The sequence below is a fragment of the Barbus barbus genome (assembly GCF_936440315.1).
Source record: "Barbus barbus genome assembly, chromosome: 41".
NCBI classification, from domain to species: Eukaryota; Metazoa; Chordata; class Actinopteri; order Cypriniformes; family Cyprinidae; genus Barbus; species Barbus barbus.
The window spans coordinates 18,784,249-18,797,529 of NC_136719.1; the positions used below are offsets into that span (position 1 = coordinate 18,784,249).

Consider the following 13,281-nt stretch of genomic DNA (forward strand, 5'->3'; position numbering starts at 1 on the left):
TTGTAATTGAGCTAATTCCTTTTTGAGCTAATTTGCTACAATGAAGAGCAAATTAAGTTTTATAAGTTTCACAGATGGCGTTCATCACTTTTCCACTAGGAGTGCCATTAAAAAATAAAACAAATAAATGATCTGTTTATTAATTCAAAAAATAAAATAAAAGTAAAAATACACTTAAAATGTTTATTTTTTATTCTACAAAATGTAATGTGACAATAAAAAGATGCATAACTTTAAATGCTTTTATTATACGTGACCCTGGATCACAAAACTATTCATAAGGGTCCATTTTTTTAAATTGGGATTTTCTACATCATCTTAAAGCTGAATAAATAAGCATTAGTTTCTATTTAAATCTATTCATTGTCATTTTGAAAGTGATCCATCATTTTATCTAAGTTAAGATTTGCATCTTTCTTGTTTTGTTTTTTTAAGGAATTTTAGGAACAACAAAGTTAGTTAAATAGAAAATAAGACAAAGCAGATTATTAAACAAAGCAGACCTGAGAACTACATTGTTTCTAAGATATGAAACAGCAACTTCTAAGCAATAAAATTGAAGTCTGGTATGTCTTAAAATGAAATATGCTAAAGAATATAACTGTTTAAGACCACCGAGATGATTCACCCACATTCAATCACCAAAAACAGTATGAATCACTTAGATTTTCTCTTGGACTTTATTCCCAATCATATCAAGTCTGATTGCTTCCTCTATATAATTTGTACACAGATTTGAAATGACACATGAAGCACACGGTGACTCATATACTGCTTCATTCTGTGTCAGTGTTTGATGGTGATGGACTTAACCTCAGTGAAGAAGTGGTAAGAGTCTTTTCCCCCCTCTCGACCAATGCCCGAGTTTTTCATGCCACCAAACGGGAGGTTTAAATCTCTGACCAGCCAGCAGTTGGTCCACACCAACCCAGACTGCAGTTTCCTAGCAACCCTGTGCACGCGCCCCACATCTCGGGACCACACCGTGGCGGATAAACCATAGCGGACGCCGTTGGCCCGTGATATCACTTCCTCCTCCTCATCGAAGGGTGTCACACAGGTTACGGGACCAAATATCTCTTCCTGCATCAATGCGGAGGAGTCTTTCATTCCAGAGATGACAGTGGGCAACATGAAATAGCCGCCCACATTTTGTTGTGGAAGGATAAGTTTGTCCACACCCTCCCCACAATGCACCTGGGCACCTTCTTCCAGTGCCAAAGCAACATAACCTTTAACCTGGAGGAGTAAGCAGGCAATTTAAAAGTGTCTATTTGTAAATGTAGTAATTCAATTTTATAAGAAGATAAAGACTGTATTTTTCATATATCCACTTTCTAATCCCACATTGTCTGACATTTAACATGGAAAACACTGCTTGTTTTATCAAAAGAAACACATCTGTGATTATCATCAGACCTTCTGTAGATGCTCTTTGCTGATGAGCGCTCCATTGTCGTTGGAGGGGTCAGAGGGCACTCCAGTTTTCCACCGACGAGCCGCCTCCACGAAACGAGCAAGAAATTTTGGGTAAATGCTGCGCTCAACGAAGATTCTGCTGGTACACAGACAGATCTCTCCCTGAGAGTGAAGAGAAAAAGATGTAAATAAGTTCTTAAGTAAATCTCACAATTATCACTGGGCTGTGTAAACTAATTATATACAGACACTGTAAATATTAGCACAGAGATGATGTGTTTGTGTGTGTAATGTGATGTGAAGAGAGAAAAAGAGAAAGAGAGGGAAAGAGTGTGAGAGAACACAATGTACAATGCTGCATTAACAATGTATGTGTTCTGAGCACCACGGTGTGGCAGAAAACTGAACTACATTGTGTCATCCCATTAAAAAGAAAGGTTTGATGCAGTATAATATAATGTAATTTCATAGTTGGTCCGATATGTTGTTTAATTTTGCTAATGGAGTCAGGTTATCATGTGTTGTTACTATTAACTAAAATTGAATGATTTTCAAAATCATTTTCCCTAAAAAAAAAAAAAAAAAAAAGGAAAAAACTAATTAGACATGTTGCCTTAGCAGATTACTGAAATAAAAGTGAATTACTAAAATTACTGAAACTAAAAAAAAAATTAAAGCTAAACAAAAAAATTGGAAAAAAAACAAATAAAATTACTAAACAACCGAAAATGAAAATGAAAAAGGAAAGTTAATTTAAAATATACTATAATAGTTTATAAATAATACTACAATAACAGATTATCATATATTATATTTTACTTAGAAGTCGCATTTTAGTAAGCAATTCTGCACAAAGCTAGTCTTGAATAGAGAAACCTGCAGGACTTTGATTGGTTGAGCTCAGTAATATAGTACATTTCTGCACTATGTAAAAATCTGAATGGTTAAGCTCCTCTGCATGAGCTAACCTGATTGGAGAAGCTGGATCGTACAGTAGTACTGATGCACTGCTCCATGTCAGCATCAGCAAATATAATAGCTGGGTTTTTCCCACCAAGCTCCAGTGAAAGCTTCTTACAGTACGGTGAACTGCGCTCTGTTATCAGTCTTGCTGTAGCTGTGCTCCCCGTGAATGAGATCAATGGCACATCAGGGTGGGACACCAGTGCATCCCCGGCTCGTGGGCCCGTACCAAACACAATGTTGATCACTCCAGGTGGAAAGCCTAGAACAAGCAGACACGGATTATACAGAAATATTCACTCAATTCGGGTGTTATTTAAAGGGCATGCCTGTAATAAAAGAATAACACAGCTACTAACCACAGGCTATCCAAAGATGTAGATGAGTTTGTTTCTTGATTTGGAAATATTTAGCATTTTATTACTTGCTCACCAATGGATTCTCTACAGTGAATGGGTGCCGTCACTGCAAATAATACACAAGTAATCCTGTCCATCAATTAATGTCTTGTGAAATGAAAAGCTGCATGTTTAATAAACAAATCCATCTTGTGGAATATTATGTTTTTATCAGATGTCAGATTCTCGTTCTGACGGCACCCATTCACAGCAAAGGATCCACTGGTGAACAAGTGATCGAAAGCTAAATTTCTACAAATCTGTTCTGATAAACAAACAAACTCATCAACATCTTGGATGGCCTGAAAGTGAGTAAATTTTGAGCAAATTTTCATTTTTGGGTGAACTACTCCTTTTTAAAATCTGACATAGATAAACACACAAATCCCTCACCAGCTTCCTCCAATAGCTGACACATCATCCAGGCAGTAACGGAGGTCATTTCACTGGGTTTTGCCACCACAGTATTGCCTGCAGCAACAGCCGGGGCGATCTTCCAGGTAAGGAGGTACAACGGCAGGTTCCATGGGCTTATAAGACCAGCTATAGACAGAGAAATTTAACACAGATAGACCATATGAAAGTGAGTGATGTACTAATGAGAATAATAGTATAGTATGTATAGACAGACACATACCCACTCCTACAGGACAGCGTACTGTGTAGTTGAGACAGCCCATGTGATCCATCTGACTGCAGTCATTAGTGTGATGCAGGACAGATGAAGCAAAAAAACGGAAGTTGTATGCTGATCGTGGAATGTCCACATTTTGGGCAAAAGTTATAGTCTTCCCTGGAAAGAAAAAGCAGTGGAACTGAGTCCTTTTAATGCTTTAAGAGACCTCCAAAAACAACTTGAATGAAAGTCAATGAAAATGTTCAGTGACAAAGTAATAGTGGCATATCTATCTATCTATCTATCTATCTATCTATCTATCTATCTATCTATCTGTTGATTAAAAAAATAGCTAAAAAAGTTTAAGTTAAAGCCAGATAGACAAGAGCTAGATGAAAAAAAAGAAGCTATTTCACAATATTAATAGACACTATAGCAGTATATAAATTCTATTAAATAACACTCACATATGTGGCCATTCAGCTCTCTAGATGTTATATAAGCCACTGAAAAACACCATATCTGTTGAACACTAGAAAAAGTACATTGCTGACTCACTTAAATTCTGTCTACCTTTGGTCTATTGTGCGCTAGCAAGTCCTTTGAACATATTTAGTGTAAGCTGTTTAGTGTGTCCTGTATTATGGTACTGTATCACAGTGCAGTTTCTAGTGTTTTACCCTGGTCTTTAGACTCAGCCTGGACAAACTCCTCCAGTCGAGCCTCTATCAGGTCTGCTAGTTTATTCAGTACTTTGGATCTCTCTGCTGGACTCTTTGCTGACCAATCAGGAAAGGCCTCTTTGGCTGCCCTCACTGCAGCATCCACCTATAAGCAGTGGGAAAAGGGTTAACTCGCGTCAATTGGGTATATCTTCCTTTGTACAGACATTGGCCCATTTTAGGATATGATAGTATTATGTAATGCCATCATTTCAGTATTAAAACTCTTTATTAAGTGCATAAAAATGGACTCTACTGACTATAAAATATATTTTAAAAATTAAGTGAATCTATAATATAATATAGCACAAAGCAGTAATGGACTGTACATCCTATATCTAAACTCTTTTCTGTTCCACTGACCCAGACAAGTTCTTCTGGTATGAGCTATAATAGTTACTAATTAAACACTGGACCTTGAGCGTCGCCCACCTGATTATGACCAGTGTTTACTGTGAGAAGTATATGAGACCAAAGGTATGTCACCCTGACTCAGTTAGTATCATTACTCTTGCCTTCCTTGGAATTTGTGTCTTTATCCAGATAATCTTGTGACTAGTTACATATTATTAAAGGTGAAACTACAATGATTTTTTTTACACTAGAAACAAGTGAAAATGTTCAACTCATGAAATACGCATTCAGAGAAATGTACAAGACAGTATATCTATAGCAACACAGCACATAATTGATCATGCACAACTGACATCTTCAAATATTAAAAAGAAATTGAGAATAAGAAGAAAAAGATCAAGAAAAACCTTACCTCCTCAGGTCCACTGTCTGGAACTTTGCAATAAACCTCTCCAGTCGATGGGTTGAAAGAGTCTATTAGCTTGGAACATGGTACAAACTTCCCACCAATATAGTTTTCCAGCACTAGGTATTTGTCTTTTGACATTGTAGAAAAATTAGATTAAAAATCAGTTTTGCAGACAAAAGAAAAACCTGAAATGTTTGCGCACCAGTCAGCACACTGGTACATATGAGCTTTCACCAGACTCTTATGCAATCTGTTTACTCAAGTAAATGAGAGATTATATAGTAAACTAAATGGCTCCTACAGCAGATATGACACTCATTAATAAGAGCATGAGTTGGACATTAAAAGCCCTTAACTTGCTGGAGGGTTTGAGATATTATTCACATTTCTATGAAAAGGGAATTGTCTTGAGTTGAATATTATACACTGCTATTGACGACTGACCAGTAAATTTACAAGACATTTTACTAAAAATCAATACAAAACTATATAAACTAAGACTAATCCTCAATGCCTTAATCCTCCACACATTTAAAAGGCTTATTTTAAAGACAAATGTGTTTATAATATACTGAAATGCTCATTTGAGCAAATGGAGTTGGTGCTTTTATCCTGTAACGTGCACAGAAATAGCACCCAGTGCTGATAAGGTTTTTGAGGAACACGTTTTGAGGAAGCTCGTTCTGGAAAGAAATGAGAAGCAAAATATGTACAGGTGTGGAGGAGGCTGACAGATGTGTCACAGTATTGAGGTTACATTGGGACTGTTTGTGTTTCTGAGTGTAGTACTTCAGGCCTGAAATACCCTGGGATGCGGAGGATGAGGCAGAGATCAATCACAAGAAGAAAGCTGCAAAGATAGTAACGCAAGTAAGGCTACCTTCTTTGCTTGGTGAAATGCACAACACCACAAATGATCATATACCACCACAAGTCAACAAATGTTGAGAAAAGTCACTGGTAAGGCATGTGATGGTTTATGTTCACACAGGCTAACAATGTTTCACCTTTGGTTCCTTAAAAAATCTATATAAATTATCTACATATTTAAGGATGTGGTGAAGTGGTTCGTTAAATGAACCGAATCAAAAAAAAAAAAGATTCAATCCCTTTAAAAAACTTCCTGTGCAGATTTTCAGGTCTTTTTATAGTGAAATATTCAGTTGCATGATGATATTCATTATGTTTTCGACTTGTACAAATTATAATTCATTCCAGTTTTGTTAAAAAACACTAGATTTCTACAAGAAAAAATTTGAAAAAAGATGAAATTATCATTAAAAAGGCAAAAACAAAACATTTAACTACAGACATTTACTGACTTAAATTACGAGTAAATATAGTTTGAAAATTAAGTGACTTATTTTAGGTTAATAGTAACCAGGTCTCCAACAGAAACTACAGACGTGATAAACATTTAAAGAGATCTTAAATAATGTAAAAGAGAGACAGACCACACTTAAACCAAGATAGCTGATGGATGTCTGCCATCTTCTTACTTTGCAGAAGATGGTACTGCTGGCGGGAATCCAATCTGACTCAGGTTCTCAATGCAACACTAGACCTCGATTTCCATTTCATGAGATAACTCCTCTTCACTGAGAGACCAATGAAAGAGTCTCTTGAGGCATATTTGTCAGTTTGAAGTTTAGAGCGAGATATTACACAAATTCAGAACATGGAACTTAGAAAAAGCTTCCAGAATATTGACAACAAGAGAGTCAAAACAAATAATGAAAGCGTGAGAGTTGGGATATGGAAACACACACACAAAAAAACATTGTATATACATAACTGCTTTATACAGGTCACTGAGAAGCTTAATTAGAAAGATGTTATATATCACTTTAATGTTTCATGAAGCAGCATTAGAACGAAACATGAAGGTTTTATGGAGAAGAGCAGAGAGTGAGAGACTTTGCTCATTCCAAATCAAAAGACCAGCCCCAGAGAAAAAGTGGGTGGATGTTGAAATTTCGTTCCTCAAGAAAAGATATAAACCTCCATGCAGAGAAAAATAACATCTATAAGGAGAATTAATAAACAAAAAAAGACAACTCTTACTGTCAAAATGCCATTGTATGCAGTGATACAGAAAATTAGAGGAAGGAAACGATCATTAGACAATTATTTTGGATGATTTACAAAAGAGGATCAAAGAGAACAATGAGATGAAATTAGAGAAAGACAGCATTAAAAAGTTGTCATTGTCAAAAATGTAACTTGTGGGTAATTCAGAAAACTCTTTGATGCTTTTAAAGCAGAGCTAATGTCAGGATCTCTTGAGACTGATTACTGCACTTATAATTGGCCTAACTCTGCAGCACAGAACACATACACTTAATATCCCAATGCTCAGTCGAGAAGTCATGTGTTACGCTGATTGAACCACTTCAGCAACCCCAGTGCTATAAACTAAAAAGGTCAAATCCCCCATTTTTCACTTTTGATGGTAATTATTCTTAATTACTATCTTGTGTGGTGGATAAGGTCTTAAGCAGCATATTTTTCTTCAATTTCAGCATATTTTCTTTGTGCCTACCAGTGGAAACATACTATTAAGTTTTCAGCGTATTTCTCTACAATCAAGAGGCAGAGACGAATTGATTAAACCAAGCTTCACTGAATCAATGTGTCATCATCTTTGAGTCTATCTATTCTGAACAAGCTGCATTCGTGAAATCTTTTGATTATCAGGCCATGATGTGGAAAATTACAGCAGCACATTCTCACACAAGAAAACAACTTATTAGCTACATCTGTTAGCATTTGAGCACATATAATGAGCATCTGTCAGAGTGAGCACTTTCTGGAATAAGTGGAAAATTACATGATTTGCATAACTCCCATTATACTGCAATAGTAAAGTGTGTTCACAAAACATCAATGCACTGAGATTCATGTCATTCAACATCAGGCCAAAAGGTGGTAAAACCCGAATCAAGAACTCATGAAAATTGTAAGGATGAAAACAAACAGTTTGCATGCAAGAAAAACATACATTCCCGTCCAGAGAATAATCAATGCTTTTGTAAATGTTGAGCAGGGTCATAAAGTATGAAGCCAATTTTAACAGAATAAAAAATGAAAAATGGTAATTGCAACTTTCTATCTCACAATTCAGACTTTTTCCTCTGAATTCTGAGTTTACATCTTGCAATTGTTTTGTTTTTTCCACCGTGGAACAAAAAAAGTTAACCGCAACTTTTTCATCTCACTTTATGTGCTGGAAACAGGTTTCCATGATAAAACCAAACACTTTCCAAAATGGCAAAATAAATGTAAGACTGAATAAACACTATATTTACTGGCCCAACAATACACACACATGTTTTCCAGTGATCAATATTTTTTATTTTTCTGATGAAGAAGCTTTTTCCCAATTGAACAACTTCACAAAATTACAAAATGTTCTTTAAATTAAAACACCTTAATAATCAAATCAAAACAGATGAGTAAGTCATGTCCGTTAGTCCTTTAAGTGATTACTGTTCAATTATAGACATGAGTTTCTCCACAGCCCACTGGTTCTCGATCCTTCCGTTTTCTCATTAATGATCAAAAAAGACCGAGTAGCAGCAATAGAAGGGCAGGTTTCATTCACACTGTCCCGCTCACATGAGAAACTGATGGAGGAGATGAGAGCTGCCAGCTGTGTTGCTTAATCTATTTTCCCTTTCACAAATGTACACATCCATAACTAATTTGATTAAACCTTAAAAACCTTCCATTTGAACCAAAACTAAATGTCCATTATGTGCTGCCATCTTAGTCAAAAATGATGCACTTTACAATAATCTTAATAAAATATCAAATAATAAAACAATGAGTTCAGTTTATGATGCAATCAATGAATGGAAGCAAATTAAATTACAGATAAATTATCTCTGTTTTAGGGGGGTTTAAGCTGAAATTTGGGATGAATTATTACACAAATCAATTGTATACTGCAAGTTGAGGGGCAGGCCAAAATGCAGTCTCTCTCTAACACACACTCATTCTAAGGCATTTAACAAGGTGAAACGTGAACTGGCTTGATGTTGCCTTGCGGGCATCTGTGTGTGTTCACTTTGTGTTTGTGTTACTGTAGCTCTGAGGGGAAATTGCACTTCTGTCCAGAGGTTTCGCATAGTTTTTTTCTGGAGGATCCAGTTCCAACTGGTTCTTACGCTTTGATCTAGAACAGTATAAACATTAGCAGTATTAACAAGCATCACATTCTCATGATGCAATATCAAGAAATGCTGATTAATACAAAACTGGAATGTGTTTTGTGAGAAAAGGTGGATATGTACTGCCTTTTACCTCTGTGACAACTCCAGCAGCAATGGTCGAGCCCACATATCTCAGCATGAACCGCCCCAGTTCTTTATAGTCCTTATAGAGCTCCAGAGCGACAGGCCTCAGTGTTTGAATCTCCACCACAGCATTCTGTCCTTTACTCAAACACCTGCACAACATTCATACGCCATCAACAACAAGCCGACAATGATTCTTCTGCAAAAACACAATCATTAAAGAAACAATTCACCCAAAGATTATATCAGAAAGTGTCAATAGCAAACACAAACTTGGAATACATGGAAGATTTTTATATTTGGTTGTATTTTTATTCATACTAAAATTTGAATAAATAATATTTTAGTGTCTATTAACTTTGATTTTGCGTCTTTCTTTTTTCTTTTTCATTTTATTTTAAGTGATACTAATTTTATGTGCTTTTGACATTTTTACAGGATTAAAAAAAAATAAAAATCTATTTAGCTTCAATTAATTTTTATTTCTGCTTTAGTTACTTTTAGTTCCTCAACTTAAACTTTTTAGTTGGTTTTCAAGGAAAGTTTTTACATTCAATTGTTTTCATCTAATATTTACATTTTATTTTATACATTCAGCTTTATGTTGCCAAAATTTATTTTTAATAGTTTTATTTTTAATTAACAATAACAACACTGATGTGGAAGCACAAATGAGATTTGAGAGCTAGTGCAAAGGAGAAGAGACTCCTATATATATAAATCTCTAAAAAAAAAAAAAAAAATTATTCAACCAAGAGCAGGAAACATTACACATTTATGTTCATCATAAAACAATACTTAATGTTCATCATCAAAAATCTGTCATATGGGTTTGTTTAGAACATGCCTTTTTTTTTCTTTTTCTTTTTTATATATGACAGTCGCTGTTCACTTTTCATTGTTCATTGGGCTACTAAAGACAAAGTTATCCATGGAAGTTTGGAACAACATGAGGTTGAATAAAATTATAATAAATGATCATGTGCACAAATATGACTCCATATCATTCATCCACTTACTTTGGTTTCTTCTTGAGAACTTCTCCACTGCTCTTGTGTAATACACTGACTAACTTCCTAATAGTGGCCGGTTCGCTTACGGTCTGATAATGTAACAGCACCTGACAATCAAACACAAAAAACAAGTAAATGTTAACAAATGCCCTTGCACATTCCTCATAAATAAATAAATAATAAATACAGAAGTCGTCTAAACAGAGAGAAGGTGCTTTCTTACGGGGAAGCCTTGCGTGACGGGAACTTCTATATTAAAGAGGAGAATTCTTGCTCGGAATCTTGTACAGGCTTTGATGGGCTCTTTGGGATCACAGAATATACATCCAACACTAGAAAGAGAAGAGAATGTGACGAGAAAACATCATACATGACTACAGAATCAACAGTGCCCAGAGTTTTTCACACTAGTGTTGCTTCGCACACTCACTTTATTTTGATGATGTCCATGCCAGTTACAGTTAGACTGACATGATCACCAGCAACTGCCCAGTCTAAAGCTTCATCATGGAGAGTGATCCCTAGAGAGAGACAGATGCATAAATTTAGAAAACTTTATGAAATAAATTAAAATAATTGCCATAATCAATGCCAATGAGGGCTAGGCGATACACTACCACTCAAAAGTTTGAGGCTGGTAAAATCTTTGAAAGAAGTATTTTATTCTCACCTAGGCTTCATTTATCTTATTGAAAAAAAACTGTAAAAACAGTAACATTGTGATTTTTTTTTTTTAACAATTTAAAAATCAGTTTTCTATTTTAACACTATTTAAAATGTAGTTTATTCTTGTGATGGCAAAGCAGTATTAAAAAAAAGTTAAAATTTCTGACCTGAAACATTTTTGAACTATATTTTCATAATATTCATGATGTACAGTGGTGTGAAAAAGTGTTGGCCCCCTTCCTGATTATTTATTTTATTGCATGTGTGTCACACTTTGATGTTTCAGATCAAACTAATTTAAATATTAATCAAAGATAACAAGTAAACACAACATGCAGTTTTTAAATGGGGGGGGGGGGGGGGTATGAAGGGAAAACAAAATCCAAACTCACATGGCCCATGGTTTTCACACCACTATATATGAAATGATTTTGTTGGCAAAACAAAATTATGCAATATCATAACTATTGCAATAATATTAATAATACACGTTTTGTACCATTACACTAGTTTTGCTATCTTTTCTTGTCTCAGTAGGACAGATATAAAAAGTAACAGAGTTATAATAGTTTGTATCATTATTGTGAATCAGTTCAAACTATCTATTTGAATGAATCAACTGACAACTTATGCAATGATTTGTCAAAAATGTTTTATATAGTGTTTTAATTTTTATTGCATATTATTCCATAATTCATATTTATATGTTGCACAGTCTTTCACGACAACACCAGAAGAGGGCACTGTTGCATGTACTCTTAAAGCAAATCCTGTGTGTCGAAGTAGAAAAAGCTGTGTGTTTACCTTTAACCGTGCAGGTCTCATTAGGAGGCATGGCCAGAACTTTATCTCCTGTCTGAATGAAGCCAGCCTCGATCTTCCCAGTCACACAGAACCCAGATCCCTGATCTGAAAACAGTGAGGCTGTTTAGGTGATCATAAAGTAAAACATCTCTTAACTGGCTATTATGAAAGTATAAAAATAAGGTTTTTTTTCACTTTTAGGTTTCATTGTTTAAATAAAGGAATACATGCAAAGAATCCACCTTGATATTTTTGCATTTAGGTTTTGTACATTTTGCTTTTATTTGTGGTACCAAAGCTAACCTTTGAAGACGTCTGAGACACAAAGCCTGAAGGGCTTCTCCACTGACCTCTGGGGTGGTTTAAACGCGTCTGCAGATAGACAGAGAGAAAGAGATGAGGAAAGATGCAGTCGTCTGAAGGTTTTCAAAATGTGATGAGTCAGAGTAAAACTGCTGAGGATTCGCACAAGTCAGCCACCAATCAATTCACGGCATCAAGACACAAGAACTTCTGTGAAAATCACCACAGCAGAGGATTCTACTCTTACACACACATCTCTGTACATGAAAACAGAAGCACTCATTCAAACATTTAAATGCGCCGCATCAGATTTTTGAGCCAGGTGGATGTTTTTAATGCAACTTAAAAAAAAACTTTGATAATTTGCATAAGTATTGGAGGGGAAATCACTAAGGCACAAATAACCCTTTCACATGTCTAAATTTGGTCAATTTAGTCAGTCACACCTTCTGTAGACCATTATCAACTCACCCTCATTTTGCAAAGAAGACAGGATTTTCCCACAGAAAATGTCAAAGCTCCTCTTTTCCAATTTTTTAAATAATAAAATAACATTATATTGCATTTTCTATATTCTATGCACATATAATATATGTAATAATAAATATATGTGCATGACATCTTTGCTTGAATGCAGTTCAAAACGCACACAAAAAATGAAAATGGACACACACACACACACACACACACACACCTATCTGTTCCAGTAGGCAAGGTCCAGTGTACCAGGCTGTAAGATCTGCAACTTTACTCCTTGTAGTCAGATTCTCTCCTGATAGGCCACTGGTAGGGATGTAAAACACATCAGAATCCTGCAAAGACAAGCACGTTTGTAACACATGGCACAGATAATTTCCATAGTGGAATGTGCTGTTGATGGATCAAATCAACAGTCTGAAAGGAACCATGAAATGTTGCTATACATTTCCAAACCATTCACCACCCACGTTTTTACTGGCCACTGGATGTATCCAATTACTCTTTGTGCTAGGACATCATAGATGACATATACAACATCAGTACAGTATCAATACTGCAAAAACATCTAATGAAGATCTATAAAATGCAAAAGATATACACTGAACAAAATTATAAACGCAAAATTTTTTTTGCCCACATTTTTCATGAGCTGAACTCAAAGATCTAAGACTTTTTCTATGTACACAAAAGGCCTATTTCTCTCAAATATTGTTCACAAATCTGTCTAAATCTGTGTTAGTGAGCACTTCTCCTTTGCCGAGATAATCCATCCACCTCATAGGTGTGGCATATCAAGATGCTGATGAGACAGCATGATTAATGCACAGGTGTGCCTT

At 35.4% G+C, this 13,281-nt stretch overlaps 2 protein-coding genes across 4 annotated transcripts in view; both read right to left on the reverse strand.

Annotated features, from left to right (window-relative positions):
* Window positions 1-657: 657 nt before the first annotated feature.
* On the reverse strand, window positions 658-5,117 carry LOC306860676 (2-aminomuconic semialdehyde dehydrogenase). The gene is made up of 7 exons (XM_079402489.1): window positions 4,885-5,117; window positions 4,077-4,224; window positions 3,418-3,573; window positions 3,174-3,323; window positions 2,388-2,644; window positions 1,420-1,581; window positions 658-1,239 (listed from the first exon to the last, which is right to left on the reverse strand). The coding sequence occupies exons 1-7, from the start codon at window positions 5,017-5,019 to the stop codon at window positions 787-789; spliced, it is 1,461 nt and encodes a 486-aa protein (XP_079258615.1). The 5' UTR covers window positions 5,020-5,117; the 3' UTR covers window positions 658-786.
* Window positions 5,118-6,707: 1,590 nt separating this feature from the next.
* Window positions 6,708-13,281, reverse strand: part of LOC306861043 (HBS1-like protein) — a 30,490-nt gene continuing 23,916 nt past the window's right edge. Inside the window, exons 11-18 of one of the 3 annotated variants that reach the window (XM_079403108.1) lie at window positions 12,660-12,777; window positions 11,966-12,034; window positions 11,663-11,767; window positions 10,623-10,713; window positions 10,416-10,524; window positions 10,199-10,299; window positions 9,187-9,331; window positions 6,708-9,058 (exon numbers count right to left, since the gene is read on the reverse strand). In XM_079403108.1, coding sequence (XP_079259234.1) covers window positions 9,047-9,058; window positions 9,187-9,331; window positions 10,199-10,299; window positions 10,416-10,524; window positions 10,623-10,713; window positions 11,663-11,767; window positions 11,966-12,034; window positions 12,660-12,777 — 750 coding nt within the window. In that variant the 3' untranslated portion in view covers window positions 6,708-9,046. The remainder of the gene's footprint in view (window positions 9,059-9,186; window positions 9,332-10,198; window positions 10,300-10,415; window positions 10,525-10,622; window positions 10,714-11,662; window positions 11,768-11,965; window positions 12,035-12,659; window positions 12,778-13,281) is intronic. The other 2 variants (XM_079403109.1, XM_079403107.1) reach the window with 2 other exon arrangements.